At 50.6% G+C, this 15362-nt stretch overlaps 3 protein-coding genes and 4 non-coding genes across 8 annotated transcripts; 5 read left to right on the forward strand and 2 right to left on the reverse strand.

The window, feature by feature from the left end:
• Positions 1-201: 201 nt before the first annotated feature.
• On the reverse strand, positions 202-3455 carry SURF6 (surfeit 6). The gene is made up of 4 exons (XM_009476980.2): positions 2868-3455; positions 2281-2496; positions 1562-1653; positions 202-1088 (listed from the first exon to the last, which is right to left on the reverse strand). Exons 1-4 carry the CDS (start codon positions 2959-2961, stop codon positions 417-419), a joined length of 1074 nt encoding a protein of 357 aa, XP_009475255.1. The 5' UTR covers positions 2962-3455; the 3' UTR covers positions 202-416.
• A 135-nt stretch (positions 3456-3590) lies between these two features.
• On the reverse strand, positions 3591-10517 carry MED22 (mediator complex subunit 22). 2 transcript variants are annotated; one of them, XM_087752693.1, is made up of 4 exons: positions 10293-10517; positions 9698-9778; positions 9153-9361; positions 3591-5000 (listed from the first exon to the last, which is right to left on the reverse strand). In XM_087752693.1, the coding sequence occupies exons 1-4, from the start codon at positions 10413-10415 to the stop codon at positions 4802-4804; spliced, it is 612 nt and encodes a 203-aa protein (XP_087608819.1). In that variant the 5' UTR covers positions 10416-10517; the 3' UTR covers positions 3591-4801. The 2 variants fall into 2 exon arrangements, with proteins under 2 accessions (XP_087608819.1, XP_087608820.1); XM_087752694.1 differs by having other exon boundaries at positions 3591-4994; positions 10293-10428.
• Positions 10428-14939, forward strand: RPL7A (ribosomal protein L7a). Its single transcript, XM_087752691.1, has 8 exons — positions 10428-10552; positions 11137-11257; positions 11704-11853; positions 12702-12842; positions 13204-13283; positions 13628-13758; positions 14199-14268; positions 14770-14939. The coding sequence occupies exons 1-8, from the start codon at positions 10550-10552 to the stop codon at positions 14872-14874; spliced, it is 801 nt and encodes a 266-aa protein (XP_087608817.1). The 5' UTR covers positions 10428-10549; the 3' UTR covers positions 14875-14939.
• LOC148056241 (small nucleolar RNA SNORD24) lies at positions 11563-11635 on the forward strand. Its single transcript, XR_015703814.1, has one exon. It is a non-coding gene; the product is annotated as a small nucleolar RNA SNORD24 (small nucleolar RNA).
• Positions 12553-12618, forward strand: LOC148056242 (small nucleolar RNA SNORD24). Its single transcript, XR_015703815.1, has one exon. It is a non-coding gene; the product is annotated as a small nucleolar RNA SNORD24 (small nucleolar RNA).
• LOC148056243 (small nucleolar RNA SNORD36) lies at positions 12955-13031 on the forward strand. The gene has a single exon (XR_015703813.1). It is a non-coding gene; the product is annotated as a small nucleolar RNA SNORD36 (small nucleolar RNA).
• On the forward strand, positions 13475-13547 carry LOC148056244 (small nucleolar RNA SNORD36). The gene has a single exon (XR_015703806.1). It is a non-coding gene; the product is annotated as a small nucleolar RNA SNORD36 (small nucleolar RNA).
• Positions 14940-15362: the final 423 nt, after the last annotated feature.

Below are 15362 nucleotides of genomic sequence, written 5' to 3' on the forward strand. Positions count from 1 at the left end.
ATTGCCCCGCCCCCCTCGGGCGATGCTCCGCCCCCCAGAGGGCTGATCCCGGGCGAGGGGTCAGTTGCCCGATGGCAACCACCGCACGAGGGCTTAGAGACATGGCCAGCACCGTACGCCTCTCCGGGGGAAACACCAGCAACCGGCATCCTCCCTTTAGGAAAATAATAATGCTAATGACGATAATAAATCAATCAGGTGTTTCTGTGGGATAGGAAATTTAATTAACAAACACACAACAGGCTTTTGGGTCGTTACTGGGAAGCCACGGCAGTGCCTGCCCCTCGGGCTGGCTCCCTTGGGTGCTGCCTCCTCCCGGACGGGGTAGCACAGCCGCACCAGACAGACGGAGAGAGGGACAGCCCGTCGCTGGCAGCACCCCCCTCCCCAGGCCGCACGGAACAGCCGCCTCCCTCTCACTTCAAGCCAGCTTTTTTCAAGTCCTCCGGCAGAACCCGGCCTTTCTTCCGGGCCCTGGCTTTCTTCTTCTCGATCTTGTCCTTCTTCTTCTTCTGAATGTTCTTGCGACGCTTTTCCTGCCGCTGCTGCATCTTTTCTACCACTTTTTCTGTCCGCTTCTCCCACTGCCTTTGGCGTTGCGCTTTACGCTTCTCCTTACGCTTCAGAGCTTCTTTCAGGCGCTCCTCGTTGTCACGAATCTTCACGCCTTCCGCCTTATAGAGAACGTTTGTCCATTTCATCTTGTTCTCCAGCTCCTGAGCTTTCTTCTGGTCCTTATCCTTGAGCTCCTCCAGCTTGTTCTTCCTGGTCTCCAGCCTACTCAGCAGCTGCTTGTAGTTTTTGCCCGTCAGAGGAGTGATGTTGCCTTTCACCGCTTTCCTCTTCTCTTTCTTCTTCTGGACCTTGCTCAACTCATTCTCTTCATGGACTTCGACCCTGTTAAAGACAACCTCAGCTGTGCTCTCCTCCTTTTTGCTTTCTGGCTCTACCGGTACCTCCTCGGTTTCTTTCTTCTCCATTTTTGCCTTCATCTTCAACTCCTTTCTTCGGCGCTTCTTTCTCTCTCTCTCGTACTTCCTTCGCTGCCTCTTCTCCAGGACTGCAGGGGGTAGTTCTTTGGCATCATCCTAAGGAGAAGGATGGACATGCATCAGGAGGGGATAAAGGGATTAAAGGGATAAAGCAGAACTAAAAGTGGGATGTCCTCAAGTTCCTGATTTCAAACTTCTCGTAAGAAACGCACTACTTGTGACAAGAAGCCGTGGGCTCAGCTTTCAGAGGCAGCAAACACAGTAAGGGCATTTCAGACCCTTTACTCTCTCCCCACACCCCGGAGCTATGTTCCCTTCCAGGCTCTTAGTGCTTTTCCTTTTCCTAAAAATCACCTTCCTCTCCTGCAAGCCAGGCCCTACCTTTTCTGACGTGTTTTCCCAGACCACAGAACACGCACAGGTCTCCCAGCAACACCCACAGCCACTTCCTTAGGAGATGGAATTAGCTCAAACCCTGAGCCTTGTAGGGTCCCCACATCCCCTGGGAGGCTAGGGAGAATTTATATTGCATAAACACACACATGGATACAGATTAAGAGTTCTCATACTTGTCCAGAAGCTTTTTTAATCTTCTCGTGTAGTCTCTGACGCAGGAGATTCATTGCGGAAAAAGAAGGGGAACCCAGTTCACTTCCGCTCCCTGAAAATGAGAGGCAGAAAATAAAAATACTTAAAAGACAGCACTAGCTAAACAGAAGGACTTCCTGTGGCTACGGGCAAAGCTCTGAGAACTCTTTAGATGCTGTGAATAGAACAGAAAATCCAAAGAAACCGAGAGTTTCTATTTCATTGGTTTCTTTAGAATTCCCCCTTTTCTATCCATATTATCATTCAACACCACCAGCTGGAGCGGCCTGGCATGCCCCGCGGCTGCCCAACAAGCCAGAAGACAAGTACCAAGCTACTGGAAACAAAGACACCAAGGACATCTATTCTTTGTGGTCAGGCTTTTCAGATGCATAATGGAAAGCAGGCCTGCCATGACACAGGTTGCATCCACGCAATAATTCCCAGAAGTTACCCAAATACATTAAAAGTCTGCAATTCGGACTAAACGCTCCTGTTTCCAGAGAGCCACCCGCCAGTGATGTTACGAATGTATGTACGTGTGCATAAGCTTTTAGGGCACGTGGAATAAGCAAAGATGTGTTCAATTCAGCTGAACTTCTTAAAGGCTTTCCAAACCATCCGTGTGGGAAGCAACTGAAAAGCAGCCACCTCAGCCCAGGTAACTTTAACCAGACCACGGCAACACTGGTATTCTTACCCGTAACCAAACTCTCATTTCTGCTCTGTGTGACACCCTGTGGAGATGATTTGCTGGCTTGAGGGGCTGCTTTCTGTCCTGGCGTAGATTTATTGGTGCTAGAGACCACCTGTTTGACTGAAGGGGCATTTGTCTTCTCAGCTTGCTTCCTGGGTTTCTTTCTCTTCTTTTTCTTGACCGGTCTGCCAGCATCCTCGGGCTGGCCTGGCTTAGCCACTAGAAGGCAAAGACAAGTTACACAAAACGGACAACGCTACATTCCCGCTTCATAACATTCAGTTACTACTGAAGACTGAAGTTCCAGCATCGCAATGCCACACCTTAATCTTCAAAAGTGACGTATTTTAGGATTTATTTAAACAGACCAAACATGCTCGCACACTTCACCAAGACCCCAGTTCTCCCACGTCCAACCACCACCTGTACAGAAGCGCTCAGAAGCCCCATGTCACAGCAGAGGTTGTTTTTCCTTAAAAACCGGCACAACGCAACTCCCCCGGCCACGCACCCCGCGGAGGGGGGCCTGCCACAAGCCCAGCCTCCCGCAGACCGGCCCGGAGGGACAGAAGCCGCAGCAGCCCCGTTACCAAATTTCCTCTTCCGCGACTCCGGGGCGTGCTGCACGCAGACCTTCCTCGCCAAGCCCTGCAGGTAGGAGTCCTGGGCGGCCAGGCTGGCCATTACGGCCGCGGGGCGGGCTCCCTCAGGGCGGACAGGCCGCGGAGCCCCGGCCGGGCCCCAGTCGCGCCGTCCCCGCCTCAGGGAAGCGTGAGGACCGCGGCATCCTCCTCGTGCGGCGCCCCCGGCGGGAAGTGACCTCAGCGCGCCGGCAGGAAGTGACGGCAGCGCGACGGCGGCGCGGGCCGGGAGCGGCGGGGCCCGGCGGAGCGGCCGCCAGCATCGCCACGGCGCTCGGCAGGGGCCAAGGGCCCGAGGCCCCCCCCGCGAAGCCTCGGGGCGCCGCAGCCGGACGGGGGGCGCCCGGGCCGCCCCGCTGCCCCCGTCTCCCCTCGTCGTCCCCGGCGCCACCAGCAGTTGTCCTCCGATTCGCCCCTGCACCGCCAGGCTCCGATCTGGAGGTCCCAAGCCCGCGTTTGCCGTGACTGGGGAAGCTGCAACCGGTTCTGTCCGCCACGGCGGGGTGCGAGGCCCCGACGGCTCTAACGATCGCGGTGGCTCCCGGGGCAGGGCTGCAGCCCCTACGCAGCGGCGGCTGCAGGGAGCGGGGTTTCCTTCCAAACACTCCTGGTGCACGCTCACTGTTGCCGTATTTTCACAAAGCCTCGTGGCTTGAAAACACACACTTTAAAATTTATACAAAAGAGTTAGTTTTATTAAACCACCTGATTACAAAAATAAATGGAATGGAAGAAAAATAAAACAAAAAAACATATGCCAAAATTCACATCCTAAGCAACGAGAGGTGACAGCAGGACGCTTGGGGAGGCTCGGCTCGGCCGCGCTGGAAGGCGCCCGCGGCTCTGGGCTGGCCGCGACACCGAGCTGCGCCGGCCACGCTCCCGCTCCGCTGCACCCCCCTTTCAGCTGCGCGGGTTCGAGTCAACGCGGAACAACCGCAAAGAGAAAGGGCAGAAGACGATGCGCCGAGCTGGTGAACAGCTGCAGGCACAGCACCAGATGTGCTGCTGTTGGAACGAAACCGCGAGAGTAACCGAGCATCCCCCGCTGCTCCGAACACCCCAGTCATCTCAAGGTTTTTTATTAGACAAAACTATTAGCCAGCGCAAGTGCTGGCTTCGCGTTAGCTCAGGCTAGGTTACTAGAAAGTTTCTGCGTAAACGCTGAAAAAGGCATCGGACTAACTAGAGCGTGTCGCTGCTTCTATCTGCGGCCTGGGGCAAGTGGCACCATCGATACCTCAGTCCGATTCCTCAGTTTGCCCCTTTCAAAAGGGGGAATGCTGCTCGCCGGTGAGGGTCTCCTGAGAGCCTCCTCCCAAACGACTGCGAGCAAGAAGTTCAAGTTTGTGAAGAACTCCGACAGCAAAGACTGCTAGGTAGAAAAATACAAGATTCTTACACATAACGGAGGTTGTCAGATGCCATCCTGAGAGAGCTGTAAAGCAGCCAGAATGCCAATAACCTTGGGAAGCAGGGTAAAATCCCCAAAACACTCACTGCCCCCACATGTGGCTCAAGTTTATCCCAAACAAATTCAATTCCCACCACTCCAGCATGTACTTATTGAGGTTCACATGGAAACAAACTCAATTTCTAATGAACTCTACATGTAACTGTCATGTAAAAGCAAACCTAACTCTAACTTGTTAGTACAATCAACTTTGTAGTTACTTATCACGGTCTCTCAAGGGAGAGGAACGCTCATGGCAATGTCCCGGGGGCGGTGAAAGCACTGTGGCTATCCAGTGAGCAAAAACCTGCAAATACGGCTCCAGCGTCTTCTCCCGACAGCGGGAGACGCTTGCTCAGTACAGCAGGAGGAAGACTTCCAGCAGCACAGCGCCGCCAGGACGACTGCGTTCAGCAGCGGAGGATCCTCTTCAGGAGTGCTCCGTGGGGCCTGCCCCGTGGCCGTTCACGTGAGGGTGCGATGGGGTTGAGCTCTGGGAGGTAGCAACGCTCTGCTCTGCCGTGGCAGCTGTCAGAGGCATGGAGAGGCTTTCGGGGGACAGCGTGGAAAAGTCTTGTCTCCAGTAGGCTTCGCACAGTGGAAGATCATTGCCGTCACACAGACTGTAGCTTTCCAGAACAAACAACCCCAGTAAGGAGAGAGAGCAGGTGCGATAAGAGAGGAGGGGAGGGAGGGAAGGGGTGGGGGGAGCAAGACAGAAGCAAAGCATTAAGAAAACGGCAAAAAAACGTTCATGGGTGCAAGGTCTGTGTTCCCAAACTCATCACAAGTCTTGTGACATTGGCCATCCCTAAGACACTCCTTAAGGGCTGGTCTTGAACCTCGCAGGCCTGGGGAGGAGCAGGGGGATTTCAGAGACAGAACTGTTGCTACAAACAAAGGCTCAGTTCTAATCGTAAGTCCGTGAAAAGATTTGGGCTGAAGTCCCGGCACCCCAAATATGGGAGTTCTCCTACTGATTTGAGTGAGACAAGGACCTCATCCATAATTATTTTACTTGGAATTAGAGCACAACCTATGTAAGGAAAAAACTATAAATCCTGTTCTAAATTTCAGTTCAATTGTTTTAGGGCCTGTCCCTGTCATGATAAAGAAGAAACCTATTTGCACCCTTGCCCTTTCAAAAAAGTGCTCCACAGAAGGTCTGGGGCTTCTATTGAAGCTCCCCAGCCTGGCTATGAAGTACTGACGGCTCCTACCGTTTCTGGCAGAACCTAACAGTTCAGAGCTAACAGTTCTTCGAACAGCAGCTTGCTGGATTTGACCACTGCAGACTATAGAGCTGGATGAACCAGCCGTGTGGGAGAATAATATTTTTAAACAATTGGCTAATTCTTGCCTGTGCTCTGAGGAAAACGCAATGTGGAAGGGCCAAAACTAAAAAGAAAAATGATGGGAGAAACTGGAACAAAACCAAAACAAATTCCAAAGAGAGGAAGGAGCTGCACACACAAGAGACGTCCAAGACAAAGTGAGTGCTGGAGCGGAGAGCGGCTTGCGTTCAGAGTAAAACAAACCCAATGGGTCAAGTGATTTTGTTGTTGCAGCTTTATTTACATTTTTAATGTATGGACTCGAATAGATGCTTAGGGAAATATTTTAAGTGCAGAAATATGAGACACTTCAATTGCACAAACAGGAAACACGTTGAGATCTGACCCCACACTCAAGACAGCTCCTGTGATCTCAGAGGAGGGAGCAATGGAACATAAATGCAAGTTTGGGGTTTAGGATGAGAGAAGGCAAGCTGGACTTGGAGTTACCGCTTTGGGGAATAAGCGCACAAAGCACTAGTTGCAAGCCTCTACTTCTGAGCTCTTTTCTGGCAGCAGCACCCAGCCGGTTTTGCAGAAGAAGTGAGAAGGCAGCGGATACAGGTTTTATATCTGGGGCCTTTGTAAAATCCCTTGGAAGATCACTTCCCTACAGTCCCCAACACACAGTGAAGCTGGGTTCAATTAGCAAAGACCTTCAGGACCAAACCAGAACTACGACTCCTTTTCTGTCAGTCTTAGACCTCGGGCCATGGTTTCCAAGGAGAACCCGGCCACAGCATCCACCACGTCTTGGCAGGGGAGTTACTAACAAAATTTTACCTGCCTCAGAAGCAGCACTGCTTCTCCTGCTGCCCCAGTGAAGAACAGTTCCAAAAATCTAGGCTTTGCCTCTCAAGTAACACTCCTCAAAAGTCAGGGTGAATGAGCAGCTACTGCACAGCCCACAACAGGACTGGCCAGCCTGCTACTCTGTCCTTTGACTGAGCGTTTCTCAGTGCGCATAAGGGACTTCACTGCTGTCCTCGGGGCAGGCAGTCAGGTCTTCGCACAGAGGAGCAGCTCTAGGAAACTACTTAACACAGAGACTGAAAGCAAAGATTCCTTCAGAACAATCTACTCGGCTTTAGTTTCAAGGACCTGCTTTCAGGTCTCCTCATCTAAACCCTGTGTACACATAAAAAGCCTAGCAACAAAACCCAACCCCACAGCTGAGGCGCATCCTATTAGTTACTCGCTATGGCAAGGGGCTGACTCCTAAGCCCCTTTAGCACAATGCAGTGGCAACTGCTGGGCCGGAGACACCCCCTGTCACTGCCTTTCCACAGCCATCGGGAGCGGCACACAGGGACCAAAGAAGCTACACAGCACGGGGCAGCTCTCAGCTTTGCAGCAACCAGAGGTGTGCTGCTGCAGGGAGCTCACTGTTCTACAGCCTTCCCTGGAGGGATGACCTAAAATCAACTAACCACTGACCTTCAGGGAAACTGGAGCATGGGGGAGCAGTTTAGCAGGATGGCTGCATGGAACCCGTGTCCTGGCCTCACGGGACTGCACACCGCTTTATAAATCCTGTGGGATCAAGGCCCACGAGAAAGTAGCAGATGGTGCAGAGAGGCAGCCCCAGCTGGGCTCACAGGACAGCAGAGAATGCCTGTTTGTGGGCAAACCGGCTATTGCATTTACAGCCATTTAAACATGATTATCACTCTACGACTATGTGACATAACAGAAACCTTTTCCCCCACATTAGACAATAAGGTTTCATTAAAAATATCTTAGTACTCTAATTATAAAAGGACTTTGAATAAATCACTGTTTTTATATTTACACACACGCAGTTTCTTTGGTGCAGAAAAAGACAGGAAAGAGCACAGGAAGGGAATAAAGGCAAACAACTAAGTGCTACATGACATGAGGCTTCAGTGGAGGGATCAGCTCTGTAGAGCTGCCAAGTTTCCTCACCTCGTGATTGCTCTTGTAAGAAAGAGCGCGAAGGCAAATTCATTTGGTGTATGCCAACGTTTGTGCTCAGATGTTAGTTCTGTTACGAAGGGTTGCTTTACGTGGCATCTGGTGCCAGGCGGGTGAACAGACCACGCCAGCATGGTCAGAACCCCTTAGTCCAGAAGTTAAAGCTACTGACGCACAGCAGTGGCACTCTGGTGACAGTGAGAGAAGCATGCCTGGCACACGAGGCACTATCATCCCACACCGCATCGCTTTGGATACAGCTCAGTATTATGCTGTATGCAGCCTGTGTAGTGGATGCACCCCTGACCCCTCAGGGCCTGGACCGGTGCTTGTGTTTGCGACCATCACTTTTCAGTTCCGAGATATTTCTAGGATCCCTTGCCACCACCCCAAAAAACGGAGTAAAGTTTGAAAAACAACTCTAAACTTTTACCTCTAGTTGTCTTCCAATGTCGTAGCCGTTCCTAAGCTATGTAATATCAATATCTTTTTACTCTTAAAATACGTATATTACCCATAAATAATGGCCTAACTTCCAAAGATATTGAGCACGTAGGGTTTTAGTTGACTTAGCTAGGGTTATAGGCATTCAGCATTTTTAGAAAGGAGGGAAAGGCAAAAATAGAAAACCTGGTCTTTAAAATTCTAAATAAGATTTTCAAAAGTTAAGTTTTTGTTTAGAAGTCATAGCATTAGTGCACTGACTTCACTTAGCTTGGACAGTGCAGCCAAAATAATCAGGTTCTCATTTGTTTTCTCCTGCTTTCGTTTACTGAATCATCAATGAGAAGTGCTGGAGTGCATGACAGAAAATAAAATAAAAAAAAATAAAGTGTCTGAATTCTCAAAAGCCTGTTTTCTAAGAGTCTTTAAAAATGTTAAAAATCCCACAAACAAATCAGTAATAAGTTTTTCGTAGAAAATCCTATCATAATACTTCATAATTCAATGAAACTGAGCAAGTCTTTTTTGCTCATTTCAAATGTTCACCCCAACAGGACTCCAGGCAGCCAGGGGCAGTGGGCTACAAGGAAAAAGGCACGCTGTGTAACCAGGTCACTTGTGAAAGGACTCAACACAAAGACGTGGTGATCTCATCTAACATCAGGAGCCAGCTCAGCAAGCTAGTCTCTCCAGGGAGAGAGACAGAGGCTCCTCCAGAGGGATACTCAGACAGAAGTCTATACCCCCAAGGAAATTAATCTCCTTTTACAATGATTACAAAAGAAGCCTAAGCAAATTATCTGTCAAATCTAGCCAACTAAAGCAGGCACCTAGAGTTCAATGCCGTGAATACGTCCTTCACCAAGACATTTACACCCTGTAGGATATCTACACAGAAAAGGCGGTTGCTTTAGCTGCAGAAAAAGAATGTGACCTGATTAAAAACAGGAGTGAAATTTTGTTGGGAACATTCTCAAGACCTACGCTCTAAGGACTACTTGTTTGTCTGGACTAACTACCCCAAAAGGGCTGGAGTCATAAGGCAGAAGTCCACTGCCCTATTTGTACCTGGAAGAGTAATATTCTTCTTCTAGCTCGTACAGGTCGATGGAGATCTCATCCCGTAGTGCAATCAACTTCTTGTCACACTCCTCCTGCAAGCTTCTCAGCTGCTGGTTGCGCTGGTTGATAGCTTCATTCACAGAGGGGAAATCATTGAGGATCAAGAACTGCTTCAGGTCAGACACAAGTTTCATCAGGGACTCACCAGCTCGGACCTTGCAGCAGGGAGAAAGAGCACATAGTATATCAAAACAGTGCTTTGCTCCAATTCTAACACAATATCTCCCAAGCTGCTCCTTCAGCCCAAGCCTTCAATAAAGTAGAAACTCCCATATTACGTGAGGATTCTGACAGAAGCCTGTAGCTGACAAGCCAGGCTACCCAGCTCTCCCCCTAGAGAAGGGACTGACCCAAGAGCCACCCCAAAATCAGGTTACCCTTCTAGCAGCAGTCCTTGTCAGAGTTATAAAGGCTGCCCTAGATGCAATAACGAACCCAACAGTACCTGAAGGGTGTGCTGCCCACTGATTTGAACAGCAGATGCTACTCACAATGTTTGCAGCTCTGACATGCATCTCATAGTTATCTTGTTCACCCTGGGTTGCTCGAGAGACTTGAGTTTCATCCTCAATCTAAAGAAAAAAAGTGTACATATCCACCTTTACGTACTAAAATCCTAGTACACGATTACTACGTTATAAGGCATCTCATTTCAGTTCAATCCACACCTCGAATCCCTGGGGTGGCCTCTGGGCTCTATGGCACCCACGGATCATCTTTGCTACCCTCCCCGCTTGCTTCTGCGGTTCTCCCCCGCTCAGCAACACCGCCAGGCTGCCCGCAGGGAGGCCAGCAGCAGCCGGGGAGAACGGACCGCCGCCCGCCCTGGGGAAGGAGCCCTCTTCCCTCACGGCCGCCCTCGGGGGAACCCGGAGAAAAGGCCCAGGGCCGCCCCCGGTTGTAAGGCCGTCCCCTCTCCCCTCAGGGCCGCTGCTTTCCCCTCAGGGCCCCCGCTCTCCCCTCACGGCCCCCCGTCTCTCCTCACACCTGCCCCCGGGGAAAACCCGCCCCTCTCCCCTCAGGACCCCGGCTTCTTCCGCGGGCGCGGCCCCTTCCCCTCGGAGCTCGGCTACGTCCCAGGCCCACCTTGGCGGTCTTGATGATTTCCGTGAAGTTGTCCATGATGGACTTGACGTCGTCCTTGAGGCGCTTGTTGTAGGACTGCAGCAGGGTCTCCTTGCTCTGCGGCAGCACCCGCTGCTGCGCCATGGCGGCCGGCGCCTTCCCGCCCCTCTCGATCCCGGCCCGGCCCCGCCCCGCCGCCGTCGTCCTCTCGCGAGACGTCGCGCCGCATAGATATTTCCCAGCATGCACCGCTCCGCCTTTCTCTTCCCCCGTCCAAGATGGTGAGTGGCGGCCGGAGCTGGGCGGGGGCCGCGGTCATCCGCCGCCATCCGCCTCCATCGCTGGGCCGCGGGCGGGCGGGGAGGGCGGCGGGGGTGCTCGGTAGCCTGGGGGGGCGGTGGCGGGGTGTTTCGCGCCCGATTTGCGGTGACCGGGGCCGGTCCGGGTGAGGCCGGGTCTGGGCCTGCCGGCCCCCAGCGCGGCGCCGCCCGGCTCGGGCCGCAGGCAGCGGGGCAGCCCGGCCAGGCCGCAGCGTTTGTCCCGGTGTAGGGCGGGTCCCGGGCCGGGCTCGGTGGCCGGTAGCCCGCCCTGGCGGTGTCTCGGAGCGCCAGCCTCTCTTTGGGCGATCGCTGCCCGGCCGAGGAGACCAGCCCGCGGTTTGAAGCGGTCTCCGTCTCGGGGAGGTTCATAAACCTGTCTGAGCCCAACGGAAGGATTTGCGCTCTCTGGGAGGGGACGGCTAGGCCGGGAGGTTGCCAGGCTGGTGAAGTGCCTGGGAAAACGCATCTCCAAGATGGACTGAAAGCTTTTTTAAGTACACAAGCGTTTGGGGCCAAAGAAGGAAGAGCGTATTTCTTGCTTGCAGCCGAAAGGAAAGAAGGCCAAGGGCAAGAAGGTGGCCCCGGCCCCTGCTGTAGTCAAGAAGCAGGAGGCCAAGAAGGTCGTCAATCCCCTCTTCGAGAAGAGGCCCAAGAACTTTGGCATTGGTGAGTAAGTGGATATTTGGGCTTCTCGCTCAAGGTTTTTCTTGTTTTATGCACAGACGTCTAAATCGCAAACAGAAGCGTATTGTAATAAAGCTGTAGAGTGGCGAGGGGGATGAAGGCAGTTGCCTTGCTGCCTGCAATTAAGAGCTGTCCTTCATTAGGTGTATGAAGGTGGCTATGGCTAATTTGCTGAATTTCTTGTATTACACAGATTCATTATGTGATTCTGTTGTGATGCATCTTGCCCTTTTGCATGTGGTGTGGTAAATAAATTCAGATTTCTGTAGTGTTGCTTTTGTACGGTGTGCAGATGATGTGAAAGAATATTTGCTATCTGAGTGATAGTGCTGACATATCGCCACCAAGATCACTGATGCACTCGTGCCTGTTCCGTGCTGTTGCTGTCCGGGTTTGGAACAGCTTTGAGTTAAAGTCTGTATTTTTAGGACAGGATATCCAGCCGAAACGTGATCTCACACGTTTTGTGAAATGGCCGCGCTACATCAGGCTGCAGCGCCAGAGGTCCATTCTTTACAAACGCTTGAAGGTGCCTCCTGCCATTAACCAGTTCACTCAGGCTTTGGACCGCCAGACAGGTAAGGATGTGCCCCGTGAAGTTCTCTTGATGTGGGTTGTTAGTGGGATGTGCCTCCGAGAAGAGAAACCAAAATAAGACTTAACAAAGGTAAGCTGGAGAGTATCTCTGGAAGCATTTTAGGCAGGCTTTAATAGTGACTGGGGTGATCTCAACAGCAAGCTGCTGTCTGGATTTGCTGGCTTAAGTCTTGATAGCTGCTGTGTACATGGAAAAGGGAATAGAAGACACCAAAGCTCCTACTTACCGACTCAAACCCAGGGTTATCTTAACTTCACGTTTCCATCGGAGTCCATTCTTCCAGCTTGATGCAGAACCACATAGGGTTCTTTTGACTGTGTAAACAGATAGTTTGTGAAATCTGTACGAGTGCAGGCCTTGAGGGAGAGCTGGCATCCTGCGGGCTGAGATTGATACAGGGGAAAAAGGGACTTCAGGGTTTTCTGTGAAACGAGTCTTTTCCAGGTGACAGTGTCTGTGCAAGAAACTTTCAGCCTGTGTAGAGTAACTCCCTCGTAGATGTTGCCAAACAGGTTGCTTGCTTTAAAGGAGAAAGTGCACCAGCTTTAACTGTAATTGCTGTGGGGTTCAACAGGCATTTCCTCATCCAAACAGGGAAGGAGCTCTCATTGCCAACAGAGGTGCACGTAGAGGTAAATATGGACTCTAGAGGTGCCCTGCTGGCTCTGCTCTGGCGCTGTGCAAATGATGCTGACTTTTTGCTGTCTAAATACACTTGATGACAACCACCAAGATCGCTGATGCACTGCAGGCTTTTTAAAAGTAATGCTTAGATTTTTTTTTTTTTCAGGTCATGCAACTAACTAACCAGTAGATGTTCTCTTCCAGCTACACAGCTACTGAAGCTGGCGCACAAATACAGGCCAGAAAACAAGCAAGAGAAGAAGCAGAGGCTGCTGGCTCGTGCTGAGCAGAAAGCTGCAGGAAAGGGAGATGCACCGACTAAACGGCCACCGGTCCTCCGAGCAGGTAACGTTGTACGTGGATTTGGCTGCTTGCACGTATGGGAGCACAGTGCTTTCTTAGAGAGAAAACTGAGGAGTTGGTGCTGGGCTCCAACCAACCAGGACTGGACAAGCTATTGCAATGATGTATGAATTTCTTCACCTGAGCTCCAAGTGAAGAGCAAAACAGACGAGCTTTTTAACCCTGAGCTTTAGCAGATTGTCCATGGAATATCTTCTCTGTCTTACGGAACAGATGTGAAAAGTTTTCGCAACTTTCATGATGCAGCTGCGCTATGGAATCTGAGCTGGTTGTATGAGGCTTATGTGAAAGCTCGGAAAATAGACTGAGCAGAATCAAAGCTCACATATAACTTGTTTTTCAGGTATTAACAGTGTCACAACTCTGGTAGAGAACAAGAAGGCTCAGCTTGTAGTTATCGCCCACGATGTAGACCCCATTGAGGTAAGCACACTTGCTGGTACAGGTTACAGGCTACCTGTGTAACTTAAGCTGAGGTCAGAACTGGGCTTGGGGTGAAAATGCATTTTAGGGCAAATTTCTTGCGTGAAAAAGGAATGCATAAAAATATTTACTAGAACTGGAATACTTATGCATGTTCATAGTTGTCGTGGTATTACGATGAGGCTTGGCCCTTGCAATGATGTATGAATTTCTTCACCTGAATCAACAATGAAGAGCAAAACGAGCTTTTTAACACTGAGCAATTGCCACAGCCCAGGCTGATTCAAAGAATAAAAAGATGTTCTCCCTCAGTAACACAGCACGTTCCCTTTTTTTTTTTTCAGCTGGTGGTCTTCTTGCCAGCTCTGTGCCGCAAGATGGGAGTGCCATACTGCATCATCAAGGGCAAAGCCAGACTGGGGCGACTGGTCCACAGGAAAACCTGTACCTCTGTTGCTTTCACCCAAGTTAACCCGTAAGTGTTCTGTGTGCTGACTTGATCCGCTGCAGTGGAGAAAGCGAACTGCCTGTAAGCACAGACTGTAGGGCAGGTGGATATCAAACTCGAGTCTCTAGTTTAAAGCAGTAAAACTTAACTACTACCTCTATAATGTCTGATACATATGTCCTTTTGTATTAAGAGCTCTATCGGATCCTGAAGGTACAGATTACTTTGCTTACCAAAATGGATAGTTACTCGTAAAGTACCTAAATGGAACAATGGAACTATTAACCTTAATCTGAGCAGTGCAGGTTCCTAAAGCATTGGTGGTTGGAGTGATTGGCCCTTTGCAAATGATGCTTATCTTATCCTGAAAAATCACATCGCCACTATGAGCTCGTAAATCCTGAAGCGAAAGATTTATGGAAAATGTTAAATTGAGGCTCTAAAGGAACTAAAACTGTCACCAACAGGGAGGATAAGGGAGCCCTTGCAAAGCTGGTGGAGGCTGTCAAGACCAACTACAATGACAGATACGATGAGGTAAGATTCTCTCTGCTGCTAGCCTTTTAGTTTATACTGTTAACGTCCCTAAAAGCTTCCCAGTGAAATGCAAATTATTTCAGACATAGTGACATCAGCTTAAAGCCTGTTGGGTCTGTTGTACCTAGCTTTGCATACGGCGTATCAGATTCTTTACCTGAGGGTGGGGTAAAATGCGAACGCTGTCACCAAGTTACAAGTAAATGGAGCTATCATAGGGCTTGGATTGTAGAGAGGGCAACAGCTTCTGCTAGGCTCAACTCCATCCCCCAAGTCCAGAAGTTACGTGATGGCTGAATCCAGCACCATTCATGGGGAAAAACTTTAAGCTTCTGTATCTCTGCGCTGCCCCGAAACGTAGTTCACCGCTTGAAATGGGTAGGACTTCCTAGTTGAGAGAGCTCTTCCCTTTGTGCAGAAAGGAGTGGAACTGAGCAAGTGGATTGAATGACGTACTAAGAGATGGTATGAGGCGTCTAACCTCTTCTCACTTCTTTGCAGATCCGTCGTCACTGGGGCGGTAACGTCTTGGGTCCAAAATCAGTGGCTCGCATTGCTAAGCTTGAAAAAGCAAAGGCTAAAGAGCTGGCTACTAAGCTGGGCTAAAGATGTACTGGATTGCTCATGTGTTTTCTGTACATAAAAAGAATAAACCCCCAGATTAAGTTTCAGTGGTCTCCGTTACTGGGAGTGTTGCAGCAGCGGGTAGCACATCAGCATTGTCTTATGTCCCTTTGCCTTCCAGCAAATGATCGAGTCGCGCCGCACAAACAGCTGCGTAGAGCAGGTTACTGCTTCACTTGGAACAACTGCCCGTAACTACATGTCCTGTGTAGTAATTCCTCTCCTCTGAACACAGCCCATCGACGGCAGCTCACGTGCTGTCTGATTGTAAAGTTGAATGGGCTAGGCTAGTTCTGGCTTTAAGCCTAGCTTGCTTATGCAAATCTCTCTCAGTTGGAAATGGCTCTAGATCATCTCCATTGGTACTTGAGGCGCGGTTACAGGATGGGTTACAGAGGGCGTTAGGACATTTTACCAGGCTCAGCAGGTGGGGAGGTCTGTCCTGCTGAAGTGGAGGCAGGCTGAAGTGG

Source organism: Nipponia nippon, unplaced genomic scaffold, assembly GCF_047370975.1.
Source record: "Nipponia nippon isolate SJK-2023a ecotype South Korea unplaced genomic scaffold, ASM4737097v1 scaffold_16, whole genome shotgun sequence".
Classification (NCBI taxonomy): Eukaryota; Metazoa; Chordata; class Aves; order Pelecaniformes; family Threskiornithidae; genus Nipponia; species Nipponia nippon.